We start from the raw sequence: 20,378 nt of genomic DNA, 5'->3' as shown, positions 1-20,378 counted from the left end.
TGTGTCTGTCATGTTGGAAGAGACCAGTCCCTGAATTAAAGCCCAGAAATTAAGTGGTCACGTAGAGTGAACATGATTACAATTACAATTGTAACTGTACAATTACAAACAATAATAAACTGATAGACAAGCAGTCTAGATACATACTCATTAAAATACTAATAAATACTATTTAATACTAATATATATGCATAATTTAATACTAATAACCTTGAATTGATAAGACTATATCAACACCCGTCCTAATTATTATTATTATTATTATATTGAGTTCAATTTTCTTTAGTGCAGTTGTACCCGAGTGGTTAAGGTACTGAATTAGTAATCAAAAAGTCACTGGTTCAAGCTGCTCCACTGCCAGGTTGCTGCTCTTGGGCCCCTGAGCAAGGCCCTCAATTGCTCAGACTGTATACTGTCACACTACTGGATAAAGGCATATGCTAAATCCCGAAAATGCTTGTAACCCACTAAACAGTGTGACTGTTCCTCTTTAATACAACAGCTGACATGACCTTGTCTCGCGACAGCGTCTGTTAAGCGCACGTTGATTCTCGGTGGACCCCCAACACGCCTAATTAACAACGCCTACAATTAACACTTACCTCAAAACACAGCCGTTGCTGTCTGCTGGAATGAATGGTCGAAAGATTATTCATCGCCGTTGTGATCGCGGCCTCTGCTGGCTGGTCAGTGGTGCCTGCACAGAGATGGGGAATAATGGAGAGTAGTGCGTGACACTGTATGTGTTACCTATGTGATCCCTGTGTGAATCCGCCTCGTGTGAGTGAAAAGAAAGGGTCGACTACTGCACACGTGTCGGAGAGGGCGTGTGTTAAGTCAAGAATAGGAGAAACTTCTATAGACTTTCTATATAACAAAGCCGCCACCATCGTACTTCACTGTAGACGTGATGTTCTTGGGATCAAACATGCAACCTTAATGACTACAAACACGGTTATACTATACAGAGTGGTTTATTTTGGGCCGTTGCCGTCACCATTGCTTGGGGGACAAATACCTGATGACTTCTCTGTGACCATATAAATATTGTTAATTGGAAATTGATCTGCTTGGCTTTACTCCCACTCACAAACATGCAGAACATGCTAAAGTTTTGCGGTTATACTTTAGTCCAGTCCAGTTATTATTCTGTCCATGTCTGTGCTTTTTTATTTAGCAGAGTGGTTTGTTGTGGGCTGTGATTGTTGTTCCTGCTGCTCTCAGGTCATCCTGCAACTCTTTTAATTGTCTGTTTGCTCCGTTCTCAGCCTCCTTGTCATCGGTTTTAAGATATTGTGACACACCTCTTGTCTGTTGTAATCTGGGATTTTTAGGCTAACTGCTGTGTGGTTGAATCATTTTGCCCTGGAGAACTTCAGGCAGCTCTTTCACCCTCACTGTGAATGAAATAACACTTGTTGCGTGAGCTCGTTCCAGCCGATGGCACCGGCCTACCAGCATGACCTCCTGATTCCTGATTAGTGTTAATGGTTGTAAAATAAATAATCAAATAGTAGATTAAAGGTTAACGGTCGAGCTGGGGTTATATGGAAGAAATCAAATTATTAAATTAAACTCAATTACCAATTTAGTTTGGTTATTCGGTTGAATAACTAACTAAAGGGGGCATTTACTTTTAATAAATCCTCCGATAATTAAAATCAGGAGTAGTTAAAACTGTCAGGCCGGGCGCCTATACGGACAACTGGAAGAGGTAAGGACCTTCCCCAAACTAGTGCCTAGAGGTAGAAAGAAGTAGGTAGCATATAACTTTATGTTCATTTTGTCGCTTAATCTGTAGTGCGCATTTCTATTCCTGTCCACTAGGTGGTAATCTGTGCATTTCTATTCATAAGGATTAATGTAACTCCTTATTTATAAATAATTCCAGATATTTACCATGCTTGCACTGTCTGAACTTGAACCTATCCAATTCCCCTGAGCACTCGCTGGCTAGTAAGACCGTAAAGTTGCTTGCGTCTTCTTGACACCAGCCAGCAGCTGATTCCTGCATTAGAACAAATTGAGATCCCGGCCGTCTTACCCTACCAGACGGTAGAAATCGCAGTCGCAGCGGCTTTCCCGTGACCGGTTGTGTCTGTGGTTGTGTTGTGTCCTACCAGTTCAGCTGGAAGGACGGAATAAACTGGCGCATTCACTGAAAAATTTATACAGCCGGACTGATGACTGGCGAGGTGAATATGTACTGACCACCAGGGGGCATCACAGATAGCCGGCTGAACATTTCATTTATGTTTGAATTTCAGCCACAGAAATGCGCCAGTGACTACATTTCCCAGACTCCTTTGCACTGCTTAGCTAATGAATTTGCCTAAGTGTGTAGTGTGTAGTTATGGGTGTTTTTAGCCAGAAGAATTGTAAAAACAGTTTAGGGAAGGCTTTTTCTGTGGTAGCTTAACTACACAAATGCATTTGTTTGATATGTTTAATATGAAAGACCCCATTAAACACTTTTTTGAGGACCTGGATTGTCAAATGCAAGCCAAAATGTCTCAATCAGTATCAGTGCCTAGTTTCACAAACCCTTTTTGATTAAATGGGACATACAGTGTATCACAAAAGTGAGTACACCCCTCACATTTCTGCAAATATTTCATTATATCTTTTCATGGGACAACACTATAGACATGAAACTTGGATATAACTTAGAGTAGTCAGTGTACAGCTTGTATAGCAGTGTAGATTTACTGTCTTCTGAAAATAACTCAACACACAGCCATTAATGTCTAAATAGCTGCAACATAAGTGAGTACACCCCACAGTGAACATGTCCAAATTGTGCCCAAATGTGTCGTTGTCCCTCCCTGTTGTCATGTGTCAAGGTCCCAGGTGTAAATGGGGAGCAGGGCTGTTAAATTTGGTGTTTTGGGTACAATTCTCTCATACTGGCCACTGGATATTCAACATGGCACCTCATGGCAAAGAACTCTCTGAGGATGTGAGAAATAGAATTGTTGCTCTCCACAAAGATGGCCTGGGCTATAAGAAGATTGCTAACACCCTGAAACTGAGCTACAGCATGGTGGCCAAGGTCATACAGCGGTTTTCCAGGACAGGTTCCACTCGGAACAGGCTTCGCCAGGGTCGACCAAAGAAGTTGAGTCCACGTGTTCGGCGTCATATCCAGAGGTCGGCTTTAAAAAATAGACACATGAGTGCTGCCAGCATTGCTGCAGAGGTTGAAGACGTGGGAGGTCAGCCTGTCAGTGCTCAGACCATACGCCGCACACTGCATCAACTCGGTCTGCATGGTCGTCATCCCAGAAGGAAGCTGACGCACAAGAAAGCCCACAAACAGTTTGCTGAAGACAAGCAGTCCAAGAACATGGATTACTGGAATGCCCTGTGGTCTGACGAGACCAAGATAAACTTGTTTGGCTCAGATGGTGTCCAGCATGTGTGGCGGCACCCTGGTGAGAAGTACCAAGACAACTGTATCTTGCCTACAGTCAAGCATGGTGGTGGTAGCATCATGGTCTTGGGCTGCATGAGTGTTGCTGGCACTGGGGAGCTGCAGTTCATTGAGGGAAACATGAATTCCAACATGTACTGTGACATTCTGAAACAGAGCATGATCCCCTCCCTTCAAAAACTGGCAGTTTTCCAACAGGATAACGACCCCAAACACAACCTCCAAGATGACAACTGCCTTGCTGAGGAAGCTGAAGGTAAAGGTGATGGACTAAACCCAATTGAGCACCTGTGGCGCATCCTCAAGTGGAAGGTGGAGGAGTTCAAGGTGTCTAACATCCACCAGCGCCGTGATGTCATCATGGAGGAGTGGAAGAGGATTCCAGTAGCAACCTGTGCAGCTCTGGTGAATTCCATGCCCAGGAGGGTTAAGGCAGTGCTGGATAATAATGGTGGTCACACAAAATATTGACACTTTGGGCACAATTTGGACATGTTCACTGTGGGGTGTACTCACTTATGTTGCAGCTATTTAGACATTAATGGCTGTGTGTTGTTATTTTCAGAAGACAGTAAATCTACACTGCTATACAAGTTGTACACTGACTACTCTAAGTTATATCCAAGTTTTATTTCTATAGTGTTGTCCCATGAAAAGATATAATAAAATATTTGCAAATATTACTCACTTTTGTGATACACTGTAACTCCCACGAGCACACTTTAAAATCTTTTCAATAGCTTTCTAGATGAATTATTCTCCATATTTGTGCCAGTGATATTGAATCATGCTCAGGTGTCCACATACTTTTAGCCACATACCTAAACGATCTTGAGCTCACGAACCCTGGTGGTGCTGTCGACCTGCCCTGCTTGAACGGGCTTTGCCGCTTCGTAGAGCTGCCTGCCATCAATCGTACATCGTGCTAGTCTCGGCTCTCCCCGGCCAGTTTTTTTCTCTCCCAATTTTGCATTGTCAGTTTGTCTTCTGCTGCTGGTGGATGCCCGATTCCGGTCGAGGTGGGTATACTGCTGCTCACCCCTCCTCCGACCCGCATGCAGCCCTTCGCGGAACCCTTTTTCATCTATGCACTCTGCACAGGCGTCTCTATCCGCCAGTCAGGGTCCTTACACAGCGTTTGAAGACCCCACCCACGTAGTTCGGTCATCCCGCCCAGGCAGAACCGTGTCTGCTGCAGGCACTGCCAATTATGCTCGAAAGGTGGCAACGTTCAGAATGTTGGCGCTGGTGTAATAGGGCAATATCCCACTGCGCCAACTGGGCACCTAGCCATTTTTCTTTTAACCAGGAGGGTACAGGGGTGCACTGAAAGGCCAGTCCCCAGAGTACAAGCGAAAACCTCTGAATCTTCATTTTCACTCTGAATATTTGCAAATTGTGACCGATTTCCTTTAACAGTTTGACTCATTTGAGGTTTATGAGATGAAAATGACCTTTAAATTGCACATTCGTGGCTAAATTGCCGGACCGAGGTGTAGAATCGACGGCCAAGACGCCGAATGTTCATTTTTTTGTCCATTATCCTCATCGCTGCAGTTACGACTCCAACAATCAGAGCTCGGCGTACAGCGATGGCGCTGCTGATAAAGAAATTGGAACATTTTTTTTACTCTACAGCACTAAGAATCCAGGAGCTTTTATGTTCTTTATGTTTTTTTATTTGCAGCCTACATGTTTCCTGTTTGCGAACCTCAAAAGCGGTTTAATGAGCGAAAGCCGAGCTCTTGAAAAATAATTGTGTTCCCCGCGCGATCTTGTGGGATTTCATAAAGGCTGAGCGTGCACTTCCTAGGAGCTTATTTATACTCCGGCAATTTGTTTTCATTCCAGATTCGTTTAGTGAATCCGGGACTTGTTGAGGTGTTTTTTTTTCCTAGTGTAGATGGTGAATATTTTATAGTCGGGTTACGTGATGCAACGTAATGCAATATTGCAAACGGAGCCATAACAGGACTTTACCAACATGCAACTTAATTTACATTTTTACATTACATTTTCAGCATTTAGCAGATGCTTTTATCCAAAGCGACTTACACAATGAGCAATTGAGGGTTAAGGGCCTTGCTCAAGGACCCAACAGTGGCAACTTGGTGGTGGCGGGGCTTGAACCGGCAACCTTCTGTTTACTAGTCCAGTACCTTAACCACTGAGCTATCACTGGCCACTATTTAATCCTATTGCGAACCTATTTAATTTAATCCTTTTATTAAAAATACAAACAATAATCTACCCTACACTCACTGACTGACCACTGTATTAACAACACTATACACTGGCACCTTGAGTATGTTGAGTTTAAAAGGCGTTGAGTTTCAAGGTATTTTTTCCCATAAGGATGTATGGGAAACCTGTTAATGAGTGCCATAGTCTCATCAGCCATAACATTAAAACCACCTCCTTGTTTCTACACTCACTGTCCATTTTATCAGCTCCACTTACGTAGTTCTACAATTACTGATTGTAGTCCGCCTGTTTCTCTACATGCCTTTTTAACCTGCTTTCATGCTGTTCTTTAATGGTCAGGACCCCCACAGGTATTATTTGGGTGGTGGATCATTCTCATTCTCAGCACTGCAGTGACATGGTGGTGGTGTGTTAGTGTGTGTTGTGCTGTGTTATGTCCACTCACTGTCCACTCTATTAGACACTCCTACCTAGTTGGTCCACCTTGTAGATGTAAAGTCAGAGATGATCGCTCATCTATTGCTGCTGTTTGAGTTGTTCATCTTCTAGACCTTTTTCTAGATCAGTGGTCACAGGATGCTGCCCACAGGGCGCTGTTGGCTGGATATTTTAGGTTGGTGGACTATTCTCAGTCCAGCAGTGACAGTGAGGTGTTTAACAACTCCATCAGTGCTGCTGTGTCTTATACAAAGAACTACAAAGTGCTTCTATATGGTAAGTGGAGCTGATAAAATGGACAGTGAGTGTAGAAACAAGGAGGTGGTTTTAATGTTATGGCTGATCAGTGTATTTTAGGCTAATGTAAAATCATCAGATTTGATTTGGATCTGGAGACTGGGAGGGGCGATGAAAGGAGACTGAATTAACTCTCATCAGTTTTTAGTCACATGTAAAATGTGGGGTTCCAATCCTGTGTGCTATTGGCCGACGGGCGTCCACACAGACACAGACACGATTGGCTGCCCTAACCTCTCTCAGTGTCAGTCTCAAGTCTGGACAAAACATCAGGTATTAACAAAGCCTTGCTGCACACAGAGCTGCCGTTCACTGGATGTTTTTTGGCAAGATCATAGGAAAGGCTTACTTGAATGATTTCCCTTGCTTGGCTTTGGAGTAAATGGGCACAAATTCCCACAGACACTCTAAAACATGATCTTATCATAGTGGTAGCAAATTTTATTAAAGTATGTTTTTGGAATGGAACGTCCAATGAGCTAATGATCAGGTGTCCACATACTTTTGATCATACAATATATCACACTGGTAATTTCCTCAGCTAACAAAGTTTCCTGACGTTTCCTGACGTTGGGAATAATTAGCATGCAGCCCGAACAGCCGTTTTGCAGATTCCCATTTCCTTTACGAGCCATTTCTTCACCAGTTGTGTTCGCTACCAGGAGACCACTTCATGTTTTGCTTTCTAAAGCAGAAATCATTATCTGTGTAAACTCAAAAGCAATGGGTGTAAACAAAGCTCGTTACTGGCAGAACGGGGCGGCGCTGCCAATACGGGTCGGAACCAGAGAGGAGAAATATCGCACGGTTCTTGTTGGTTGGCCGGTGAGCGTTAGAGGGATGTCTAACGTCCAACATCCCATTAAAAATGAACAGACATCACATGGCTTCTTTTTGGATTTGAATCTTGTCCGAAATCTGCGCCTGACACCCGTTTTTGGAACTAGATATGACTATAGGGCTCCATGCATCTGCTAGACTTTTCCAGCCTCCACGCCAAGCCTCCAACTTGTCAAACCATGGCCTTCCCTAACTGTTCAAGATCTTTGAGGTTGGCCGGGCACCCAACAGGCATCGTTGGCTGTGTCTGTCGGAGAAAGGGTTGGACGGGTTTTTATTAATTAAACTTATTGGCACTTCAACCTTATAAGGTAAGCTGTAGCCTAGTGGTTAAGGTACTGGACTACAAGCCCCACCACTGCCAGGTTGCTGCTGTTGGGCATGGGTAGAGGATTCCCACAAGGCATAGCGTGACCAACTATATGGTATGGCGTCTGTTTAGGTCACGTCACTGGAGGTTTTCAGTCCATTTACTACAGTTCCTGAGATTGAGGAACCGGCGCATTTATACATGTAAATACGCCACCCCAGTTCGGTTCTCATATTGTGGCTTTTGTAAATCCGGGGTTGCGGTCTTAACAACTGGGCTTTACTTTATCCTCAGGAACAGGAACAGATCTAAAGTTGCACAGCAACCCCAGAAATGGCTCCAAATTAAATAAGACAGCAGCTCGATGTCCATAATCACATTCTAGAAGGGTATCTAAGTACAATTTATCAGCTCCACTGACCATATTGGAGCACTTTGTAGTTCTACAATTACTGACTGTAGTCCATCTGTGTCTCTGCATGCTTTGTTAGCCCCCTTTCATGCTGTTCTTCAATGGTCAGGACCCCCACAGGACCACCACAGAGTAGGTATTATTTAGGTGGTGGATGATTGTCAGCACTGCAGTGACACTGACATGGTGGTGGTGTGTTAGTGTGTGTTGTGCTGGTATGAGTGGATCAGACACAGCAGCGCTGCTGGAGTTTTTAAATACCGTGTCCACTCACTGTCCCTGCTGGACTGAGAATAGTCCACCAACCTAAAATATCCAGCCAACAGTGTCCTGTGAGCAGCGTCCTAGATCAGTGACTACTGATCTAGAAGAAGGTCTAGAAGATGACCGACTCAAACAGCAGCAATAGATGAGCGATCGTCTCTGACTTTACATCTACAAGGTGGACCAACTAGGTAGGAGAGTCTAATAGAGTGGACAGTGAGTGGACACGGGATTTAAAAACTTACCACCACCATGTCAGTGTCACTGCAGTGCTGACAATCATCCACCACCTAAATAATACCTGCTCTGTGGTGGTCCTGTGGGGGTCCTGACCATTGAAGAACAGCATGAAAGGGGGCTAACAAAGCGTGCAGAGAAACAGATGGACTACAGTCAGTAATTGTAGAACTACAAAGTGCTTCTATATGGTAAGTGGAGCTGATAAAATGGACAGTGAGTGTAGAAACAAGGCTTGGTGCGTTGGAACAGGTTGTCGCCTACTTAGTTCTAGACTCGTCTCGAGGGATTTAAAAAAGTTAGGACTCCCGGAAACTTGATGTGTTACTTGTTCAGGTCTGTCCGGCTTTATTATCGACGTCTCTTGGGAATCTGCTGTGCTGTTTCTTTGTTTAATATAATAAAAATACAATAATTAAATCTAAGGTGTACTATTAGAAAACGAAGTGCCTCGGGAGAACACAGGATTTAGGAAAGTTAATACTCATCCTGCCTTTGACAAAATGCGACACTGTTTCCTAATGATACTCTATTATTTAAGTACTTTTATCTATAAATAGTGTGTGTACGTTACGTAAGCACATTTGCTGGCTAAAGGATTTGCATTCGGGCTTTGGTACCCACGATGCAGTTCAGCCGTGAGCCGTAACCGATGACTCATTGCCTTGGAAGTCTGATATAAAATAAATATCATGAGGACTAAGAACACGTGTGCAGATGTTCTCTGCCTGTTATACATTTACGAACATCTGTGCCTACTAGATCTGTCAGTAGTAGAGATGCAACAGGGCCATTTACCTCATGCTGATACCTTAAACTGATACTGACTGTAACAACTTCTTAATATTTGCATATATATTCCACTTTGTAAAACTGATTTTTCCCAGTTTGCCTCCTAATCTCGTCATATCCAGTTACCCTTTAGTGCTGCAGGCCTCCAGTGCTGACCGAGGATCACACGCCCCCTCTGACATACAGTATGTGCAGTATGTGTATTTAATACTTGCAACAGGCAGCTTCATGTGGAGATCCGTATCGCGCACGGAGAGTCACGCACCCATCCCCATGACCCCCCTGTCTCTGTGTAGACACCATCAATCAACCAGCAGCGGTTATAGGAATCCAGACTGAGGAATCCGACTGGCATTTCCGCCCTGAGATGAGCCAGTCATCGTCCTTATAGGTGCCCGGCCTGCAGGTAGCACAGCTGAGACTTTAACTCACAAGTCTGCGCCACACAAGCGCCCACAATTCCACTTTTTTTTTAAATATATTTTTTGTTTTATGCATTTTCTCCCCTTTTTTTCCTTATAGTGCGTCCAATTGCCTGATTGCGCCATGCTTCCTCTCCACCAATGCCGATCCCTGCTCTGATTGAGGAGAACGAAGCTAACCCATGCCCTCTCTGACACGTGGGCAGCAGCCGCATGCATCTTGTCACCTACACTTTGACGAGTGCTATGCGGATCAGCACTGTGTACGGAGAGACACACCCTGACAGCACTCTTTACCTGCCCGTGTGCAGGCACCATCAATCAGCCAGCAGAGGTCGTAATTGCATTAGTTATGAGAGAGACCGTATCCATCCAATCGTTGTTCATGTGGCTGCTCAGCCCAGCCGGCAGGACGAGCTGAGACTTGATACGATGTATTCGAGATCCCAGCTCTGGTGTTCCAGAGTTTGTTTTCACCCCTGCGCCACCTGAGCCGTCACAATTCCACTTTTAAATGATTCCATTTTGCTACTCCACAGCCCAGTAGAGATCGTCTTTTTGTTTGAAGAGTGGCAAAAATACAGATATTGGTAGGGCACCAATAGGAACTCTGAAAATCCTCTCCCAGCCCCAGCTCATCACCCTCACAGGGGTATTAACAGTGTCGGCTGTGTGCGGGTAGGTGCCAGGTTGGCTGAGATTTAATCCGTGTGAACACCCAGGACCCTTCAGACGGGAGCAGTTGGGATGCCATGTGCGTTAGAGTGATTATCAGACGGCCAGCGGCTCGCTCCGTCCAATCAGGGCTGTTATCGCCTTCCGCCCATGTCTCATTAGAGTGATAGTGCCAACTGGAGCTGGACGATAAAAGTGTGATTAAAGTCGGTTTCTCTGGAACGAGGTCACAGGAAGTGTTTAGCAATTAAAATAGAATCGTCTGCAGATGCAGGGTAAAGTCCAGGAGGTCCAGTCTTCATTTCCATTAATGGATCATCTGGTTCTCATGTTTTAATAGTGGTGTGTACACAGACACAGTCATACAGGAACAGGAAGGGACCTTCCACAAACTGGTGCCAAAGGTTTGAAATATATTATTTAGCTTATAGATTTGATTTTAGACAACTGTTAGACAGGATTGTGTGCTACTCTGCATAGACGTACTGCATTAGACAAAGACTGACAGTGCAGTGGGGAACTGGCAATCCATCCATTCATCCATCCATCCATCCATCCATCCATTCCTCCATCCATTTAACCCAACAATCCATTGCTTCATCCATCCATCTATCCATCACCCAACAGTCCATTCCCTGTCCATCCGTTTATTCATCCATCCAGTCCTTCATCCAACAATCCATTCCCCATCCATCCATCCATCCATTTATTCATTCAGTCTTTTACCCAACAATCCATCCATCCATCTATCTTTCACCCAACAATCCATACACCCATTCAGTCTTTTACCCAACAATTCATCCATCCATCCATCCATCCATCCATCCATCTTTCACCCAACTATCCATCCCTTCATCCATCCAGTCTTTTACCCAACAATTTATTGCTTGATTCATCCATCCAGACTTTCACCAAACAATCCATCCATCTATCCATCCATCCATCCATCCATCCAGTCTTTCACCCAACAATCCATTCCCCATCCATCCATCCACTGCTTCATCCATTCATGTATGTATATACAGTGCCTTGCAAAAGTATTCAGCCCCCTTGAACTTTTCAACCTTTTGCCACATTTCAGGCTTCAAACATAACGATATGAAATTGTAATTTTTTGTGAAGAATCAACAACAAGTGGGACACAATCGTGAAGTGGAACGAAATTTATTGGATATTTTAAACTTTTTTTTGAAATAAAAAACTAAAAAGTGGGGCGTGCAATATTATTCAGCCCCTTTACTTTCAGTGCAGCAAACTCACTCCAGAAGTTCAGTGAGGATCTCTGAATGATCCAATGTTGACCTAAATGACTGATGGTGATAAATAGAATCCACCTGTGTGTAATCAAGTCTCCGTATAAATGCACCTGCTCTGTGACAGTCTCAGAGTTCTGTTTAAAGCGCAGAGAGCATCATGAAGACCAAGGAACACACCAGGCAGGTCCGAGATACTGTTGTGGAGAAGTTTAAAGCCGGATTTGGATACAAAAAGATTTCCCAAGCTTTAAACATCTCAAGGAGCACTGTGCAAGCGATCATATTGAAATGGAAGGAGTATCAGACCACTGCAAATCTACCAAGACCCGGCCGTCCCTCTAAACTTTCAGCTCAAACAAGGAGAAGACTGATCAGAGATGCAGCCAAGAGGCCCATGATCACTCTGAATGAACTGCAGAGATCTACAGCTGAGGTGGGAGACTGTCCATAGGACACAATCAGTCGTACACTGCACAAATCTGGCCTTTATGGAAGAGTGGCAAGAAGAAAGCCATTTCTCAAAGATATCTATAAAAAGTCACCTGGGAGACACACCAAACATGTGGAAGAAGGCGCTCTGGTCAGAGGAAACCAAAATCGAACTTTTTGGCCACAATGCAAAACGTTATGTTTGGCGTAAAAGCAACACAGCTCATCACCCTGAACACACCATCCCCACTGTCAAACATGGTGGTGGCAGCATCATGGTTTGGGCCTGCTTTTCTTCAGCAGGGACAGGGAAGATGGTTAAAATTGATGGGAAGATGGATGGAGCCAAATACAGGACCATTCTGGAAGAAAACCTGTTGCAGTCTGCAAAAGACCTGAGACTGGGACGGAGATTTATCTTCCAACAAGACAATGATCCAAAACATAAAGCAAAATCTACAATGGAATGGTTCACAAATAAACGTATCCAGGTGTTAGAATGGCCAAGTCAAAGTCCAGACCTGAATCCCATCGAGAATCTGTGGAAAGAGCTGAAAACTGCTGTTCACAAACGCTCTCCATCCAACCTCACTGAGCTCGAGCTGTTTTGCAAGGAAGAATGGGCAAAAATGTCTGTCTCTCGATGTGCAAAACTGATAGAGACATACCCCAAGCGACTTGCAGCTGTAATCGCAGCAAAAGGTGGCGCTACAAAGTATTAACGCAAGGGGGCTGAATAATATTGCACGCCCCACTTTTCAGTTTTTTATTTCTAAAAAAAGTTTAAAATATCCAATAAATTTCGTTCCACTTCACGATTGTGTCCCACTTGTTGTTGATTCTTCACAAAAAATTACAATTTCATATCGTTATGTTTGAAGCCTGAAATGTGGCAAAAGGTTGAAAAGTTCAAGGGGGCTGAATACTTTTGCAAGGCACTGTATATATATAGGATGGCTGACCACTGTATGACATCCCACTCTAAAACCATGAGTGATAATCTGCATTCCCCCAGCAGGGACACATTATTATGACATTATCACGCTACAATAATAAGTACTAATAAGTATTTTTTTCACCAGGGTCCATTTGCTTATACTCAATTACGATGGTTTAGCTCACATCTCAGATCACAACAACTGATGGTGCTGCTGCTTCAGTGCTTGAGTGAAGATTTATAGCAGTGAAAGACTCGTTTCATCACCGTGCCCCTGTGCAAGGTCCTTAACTCCACTGACTTCATTTGGGATGAACTGGAATGTCAGTTATGAGCCAGGACATAGAATAGGGGGTGACTCCAAATGAATTCCCGTGCTTTTAAAACGGGACGTCCGACAAACTCGTGGTCATGCGCTCACTTCTAGGGCGGAGATCGTTATTTTAACAAGCCGTACATGCTTACCAAACGCATTGAAAAACAGTTCAGTTTCCTGAGCTGCTCGCTGGACCAGGCATCGCAGCCTCTCAAAAAAAAACTCAATCAGTCTCCAGAGTGGACTGGGCAATTATGTTTCCATCACTTGGTTTGATTGATCCAAACTGGAAACCACAACCGGTGAGCCAAGAGCTGTTTTCCCGTCCAGCATCAGCAGCGTTCCAGGAAAAGTACAGGGTGTCGTTTCTTCCGGGAAATGATGCTGTGGAAAAACGTCCTTACAAATTTGTGCTATGGGACCCCATTTTCCAAAAAAAGTTGGGGCTGTGGTTTGTTCATTCTCCTGAACCGCCTGGGTCTCATTTTTTAATGGAACAGGAAGGGACCTTCCACAAACTGTTGCCATACAGTTGGAGATATATCATTTATTTTATGGATTTGATTTTATACAGCTGTTAGCAATGAGTGTGCGCCAGTCTGCAATCCTTCTTGGCCAGCATAGATGTTGTGCATTAGGCGCATCCATCCAACCCACCAATCCATCCATTCACCCATCCATTTACTCACCCAGCCATTCATCAATTCATCCAACCCACCCATTCATCAATTCATCCAACCCATCCATTCATCCAACCCACCCATTTATCCATCATCCACCCACCCATCCATTCATCCACCCACCCAATCACCAATTCAGCCAATTCATCTATTCACCCATTCATCAATTCATCCAACCCACCCATTCACCCATCCATTTACTCACCCAGCCATTCATCAATTCATCCAACCCACTTATTCATCAATCGATTTAACTCTCCCTGACTCTCTGACCGCGAATAAAAAATGTCATTGTACTGTTCACGTGTATATGTAAAAATGATGAAGCCCTTCTTCTTAATTTTGAATTCCTCACCCCCTTTGCGGCTACAACAGCCTCCACCTCTTTTTGGAAGGCTTAAGAGATCGTACCAAACTGTTGCTACCATGTTGGAAGCAGGAAATTGATGATTGATGAATTTCTACACCTGTAGAACTCCAACTCATTTTCCATCATTCATTTGTAATCCTTGTTAAAAATGATCATGATGCCACCTCCAGCGATTCTTAAAGATCTGCACGGGTTCTTACAATACAAGCAGGAGAACATCAGCATCAACATCAGTCTCATGAAGGAAAAGGGGGGACTCGATTTTTCTAAAAATAGAATAAAAGTAGGCCAGGGCACAGCAGCATGTGGCACACAGGGGAATGTACTTTTGGTTTATGGCTTTAGTTTGGGCATCTGAAATACTCGTTAGGGTCGTTTGTCGTGGGTTTGTGGACTTTATTTTTGGTTCGTCAGTTTCTGTTTCAGTCGGTTTTGGCACGGCAGACGGGGAAATGTAAATTTGGAGCATGTTAAATGACTTTCGACAGCTACTTCTAGACGAGTCTTTGTTAAATCTCTGGTAAAGAGACTCCCAGATTGCGGCACATGTGAAGTGAATGTAAATTGAATGATATTAAAGGCTAGCAGTCCACTTTATGGCCGCTAGGTAGCACTGTAGGCCACTACAGACTAAAACTGCATCAATTTCATCAACAGACATTGGGCATAATGAGGTCTCTGAAGACGTGCTTAGACATGTTTGGTGTTGAGTAACTCCTGCAGAGGTCAGACGCCAAACCTCAACTCTACTGAACACTCTCTGACCCCACGAACACTCTCTTGACTGAATGGACGCACTCTAAAATCTCAGAGAAAACCTTTCCTAGAGAGTGGAGGCTGTTATAGCAGCGAAGGGGGGATTGATGGATGAATGGATGGATGGCTGGATAAGTTGATTGATGGGTGGCTGGGAGGATGGATGGATGGATTGGTGGATTGATGGTGTTGAGTAACTCCTGTAGTGGTCAGACCCCAAACCTCAACCCTATTGAACACTCTCTGACCTCTCAAACGCTCTCTTGACTTAATGGACGCACTCCAAAATCTCAAGGAAAGCTTTCCCTCGAGAGTGGAGACTGTTATAGCAGCGAAGGGGGGAGCCAACTCCATTCTAATCTGGATCCCCAGAAGTAGAAGATTAATTGGCTTTGCTAAATTGGTGGACAAATGCAATGATTCTTAGCTGTGTTTACGATAATGGACTAGTAATCAGAAGGTTGCCTGTTCAAGCCCCAGCACCACCCAGTTGCTACTGTTGGGCTCTTGCTTGCTTTGGTTGTAAAGCATAAACGTAGCATGTGATTGCTGATGGTGACGATGATAGTAACGGTGTCTTTGCTCTCTCTTCCCCGTTCCCCGTGTTTTGCAGCGCCTCCAGCTGTTCGTATCATTCACTCTGGCCACGCCTGTAACGTGGAGGAGGAGCGCTACAGCGAGAGGGTGTACACCATCCGTGAGGGCGAGACGCTGGAGTTGGCCTGCCTGGTCTCAGGACATCCACGGCCACAGGTGAGCAACGTCCTACGTTTATTCCTCGATTAATATCAGACCCCAAGTGTGCACATAAGTCTTAAAATGTCTTAATGAACCTGCCGGACAAACTGCACTTCTGAACGTCCCTGTTACTCCATTTTAAGCAGAGGATGGTTGATTGATAGATAGCTGGATGTGAGGATGGATGGATGGATGGGAGGATGGATGGATGGGAGGATGGATAGATGTATGGGAGGATGAATAGATGGATGTGAGGATGGATGGGTGTATGGATGGATGGATGGGAGGATGGATGGGTGTATGGATGGATGGATGGGAGGATGGGTAAATGGATGGATTGATTGATGGATAGATGTATGGGAGGATGGATAGATGGATGTAAGAATGGATTGGTGTATGGATGGATGTGAGGATGGATGGGTGTATGGATGGATGGGAGGATGGATAGATGGATGTGAGGATGGATGGGTGTATGGGTACATGGATGGATTGATGGATGGCTGGATGGGTTGATTGATGGATAGATGGTTGTATGGATGGATGGGAGGATAGATGGATGGGAGGACCGATGGGAGGATAGATGGATGGATGGGAGGATAGATGGTTGTATGGATGGATGGGAGGATAGATGGATGGGAGGATAGATGGATGGGAGGGTGGGTGGGTTGATGACTTTCCTAGGTCAGGACACCCTGGCTCACAGTCAGTGTTCCAATTTATCCCAACTGATTACTTTTATCAAAAATTTTGATTTATTTTGACGCTTTATGCAAACTTACGTTTTTGTGTTTATAAGAAAAAGGATCAGGATCAGGGATGCAGCAGGACTTGATGTGTGGGTATATTTAGAAACACTGGCGTCTTCCTGGGTAGTTTCTTCAAAAATAAACAGTAACGATTTTACTGTACATTGTAAAAATCAATGACTCGTTGGTTTAAAGGCGTGAAGTACCCAGCTAGAAAATGACATTAAGTGCCCATCTATAGTTTCTTCCCCCGAGTGAAGAGGGAGGGAACCACACAGCGATTATACTTCCTCCTCCTCCTCTTCATCATCTCATCATCTCACTCTCTTCCCCTCAGAAAGAGCTAATCATGAGTCACGAGCGAGCCAGTTGATAACGTTTAAAGGAACCTGAGAACCGCCGGCTATTTAATCCACCCCACGAGGACGGAGGATTTTAGCTGGGTTTGATCGGAGGTGTTTCCTCCTCCCCGCTCCACTGTGCATGATGAACAGGGGTGTTGTTGGTATGTAGGTCACCCACACAGGAAGTCTCACTGAGGGCTGTAAAGGACCAACGAGTGAATGGACGATTTGCTTCTCTTGTCTGGCTGGTTGGCCGACTCTGATCTTTCCTCTCTCGGTGCTGCCTGAATCCTACCAACTTCTGGAGGAAATACACTCTATATGGCCAAAAGTATGTGGACGCCTGACTTTGAGCTTGACAAAACCATGATCGTTAATACGGAGATGACCTCCAGAAGAGTGGAGGCTTTTCGACATATTCTGTCTTGTAGCCATTCTTGTAGTCTTCTGTAGAGCCACGCACCGATCCCCACGCTCCTCCACTTCTGCACAGGTGCCTTGGTCAACCAGGGTGCCCACACAGCATTAAAGACCCCACCCCCTTTCAGTCCATTTTTTCCCACCCAGCAGACTTTTAGTGGCCACAGCAAGGGGGCGCCCAGCCGACTGGTAGCAGAGCCGAGATTCGAACTGGGAACAGGTGACTTGTCAGACCATGATACTGATTTCACTGAGCATCCATTCAGGGCAGCCTGAGCCCTGAGACTACAGTGGCGTTTCTGGATGTTGTTGACGTATGTCTGTTATGCATAGTACAGTATAGTGGTGTCTAGGAGATCTGGATCTGCAGGATGTTGGGAAGTCCTTTTGTGAGGTCAGGCAATGATACTGGTCAAAAGGTCCTGGCTGGCAATCGACGTTCCATTTAATCCCAAAGCTGTTCATTTGGGTTGGCGACAGGGCTTTCCTCATACCCTGGAGTTCCTCCAAAGGGAACTCATCATCACAAACTCATCTACCTAAAACACCTAAACCTGGTATATAAGAGGGTGCCCACGTTGTGCCAGCGTCCTGACCAGAAAGTATGACTCAGTGTTGCTGTGGCAATAAGGTGACACTGCATTCGGTCGTCCCTCCATCAGACACTGTCAACTAAGTCTGCTTAGGGCCTGACCAGGGCGTGACAGGGCTGGTAGCATCACAGAGACCTGAACCCATGTCTCAGTGGTGGTAGGGTAGCAGAATAGACTCCTGCGCCACCCCTTGAGTACACAATTCCTGGCACCCTTCCTCCAGTTGGGTACTACTGTCCTCACCAGACATTAGGATCACTGTCCAGAGGAAACCCACTTAGGTATGCTGGTCCTCACAACGCTCCTGGCCAGATGCAGACGTCCCAAAAAAAAATCTTTACCATCTCCCTGTGCCAGACAGCCGTCCTTGTGTTCCTCGAGACGACCGCTGTCACTTCCTCAATAAACGTCACCCTGAATTGCTTTAAATTGCTAAAACACATAAAGAGCGCTCTTCTCACGCTCCATTTATTTTGATTGCCGCCCTAAACGATTCACAGAGAACGTTTCATGTACCGTTCACCTTTCGCTGACCCGTCGTGATGAAAAAGCAATTCTGTAAAATACTTTTTATAGACTTTAGCTTAGCATTAAAGGCAGTCAACCCACAAGGACTGACAGGCGAGCTAAGCTGAGAAGAACTGAGAAGATTGCACATACTGGGCCAGCAGCATTTTGGCCCCCCTGCTACCCTTGTTATGGACTCTACGCTCTTTCCTTCTGGCTCCTGAACACACTACTGCCCACACTGCTTCTCAGGTCAGATGATCAGAAAAGACAAAGATTATAGTTGACTGGATTGAACAATTCATTAGCACGATAGTATATTAGCAGAAGAACGAAGAACAGAACTGTGGGCCTCCCTTAATACTACTCTAATCACGTTACAGTTTCAGCACCTCCTCTATAGCTTGGGTGTAAGCCGTTCTGTAGTAACCCATTGTTCCGTATTTTGCTTACAACATCCTGCAACAGCTTAACGCAGTCAACCCACAAGGACTGACAGGCGAGCTAATCTGAGCCAGAACTGAGAAGATCATCAAAGCCATCGCACATACAGGATAAGCAGCATTTTGGGCCCCTGCTACCCTTATTATGGACTCTACGCTCTTTCCTTCTGACTCCTGACACATTACTGCTCACACTGCTCCTCCTCCTTATATGATTTGTCGTGGAAGAATAAGGTCAGATGATCAAAGAAGACAACAGCAGACTTACAGCAGTATTTTAGCAGAAGAATGAAGAACAGATCTGTGAGCCTCTCTTTACACTACTGTAGTCATGTTACAGTTTCAGCACTTCTTCTGAAGCTTGGGTGTAAGCCGTTCTGTAGTAACCTATTGTTCCCTATCTTGCTTACAACATCCTGCAACAGCTTAAAGACAGACATGTTGCTTATCTCTGTACTTTCCACTCCATCCATGCTTGCTCAAGCAACAATATGACTATTATTCGGATTAATACTAATATTCAGATTATACCAGGCATAAAATCTAACCTTCAACTACAGATTCCACCACTTTAACCAGGTCAGTTGGGGTTGTAACGGTATACACCAGGTTTAGGGTCTTGCAGGGCTTTTTAGATCCATTTCCCCCAAGATACTTGTGCTGTGCAGCATTTCCAATCAGTCCTGGCCAGATTGCCACCAATAATTTGATGCCACCGCCACCGTATTTTGTATGTGTGCTTATGCTTTGACATGGTGTGTTTTTGTATCTACAGCCACATTCCCCACATAACCTCAGTTTGATCTCCAGTAGCCCTTGTGTTGGTCTGTACCAGATACCGGCACCAATGAGTATTGGCCGCCCAACACTCGGCCTGTGTTTTGTGGTTTGTCGGTCCTGTCACTGTGGCTAGGTACTTATCAAAGCTCCCTGTGATCACCCCTTCCTGTTCTGCTGTAAAGTAATCATGTAATACAAGGCAGGAAGACTCTGGAACCTTTATGTTCTTGTCATCCTTGGCCCAGAAAACACAATGTTCAATTTTTTATACATATTCCCCCCCATATTTCTTCCAATTTATTGTAGCCAGTTAGTCTTCCGCTGCTGGGGACCCCAATGGCGTCCAAGGAGGGTGTATTCGCCTGACACATGGTCCCTCCGACATGTGCCCTCAGACACCACCCCCTTTCAGTCGTTTTTTTCTCACCCAGCAGATTTTTAGTGGCCAATTTTGTCTGCTACAGCCACTGCCAATTGTGCCAATTCGAAAAAAAAAATTTCAATCCTGATGCTGGTGTGCCAGTGGAATATCCCACTGCCCCACCTGGGCACCACAGTGATTATTTTTTATTAAACACTGGGAACGGGTGACTGGTCAGACCATGATGCATCCATTCAGGGCAGCCTGAGCCCAGAGATGACAGGGGCGTTTCTAGATGTTGTTGATGTATGTCTGTTAAGCATAGTACAGAGTAAAGATCTAGGGTAATGTACATTTAGTTGTGGATTTCAGCCCTA

At 44.8% G+C, this 20,378-nt stretch overlaps 1 protein-coding gene across 1 annotated transcript in view; it reads left to right on the top strand.

Annotated features, from left to right (window-relative positions):
• The first annotated feature begins 14,470 nt into the window (after positions 1 to 14,470).
• mdga2a (MAM domain containing glycosylphosphatidylinositol anchor 2a) overlaps positions 14,471 to 20,378 on the top strand; it is a 44,997-nt gene continuing 39,089 nt past the window's right edge. Inside the window, exons 1-2 of the mRNA XM_063007887.1 lie at positions 14,471 to 14,546; positions 15,683 to 15,822. Of these exons, the coding sequence (XP_062863957.1) occupies positions 14,471 to 14,546; positions 15,683 to 15,822 (216 nt within the window). The remainder of the gene's footprint in view (positions 14,547 to 15,682; positions 15,823 to 20,378) is intronic.

The sequence above is a fragment of the Trichomycterus rosablanca genome, chromosome 13 (assembly GCF_030014385.1).
Source record: "Trichomycterus rosablanca isolate fTriRos1 chromosome 13, fTriRos1.hap1, whole genome shotgun sequence".
Lineage (NCBI taxonomy): Eukaryota > Metazoa > Chordata > Actinopteri > Siluriformes > Trichomycteridae > Trichomycterus > Trichomycterus rosablanca.
Note: the sequence above shows the minus strand (reverse complement) of the source record. Positions and strands in the feature narration are given on the sequence as shown.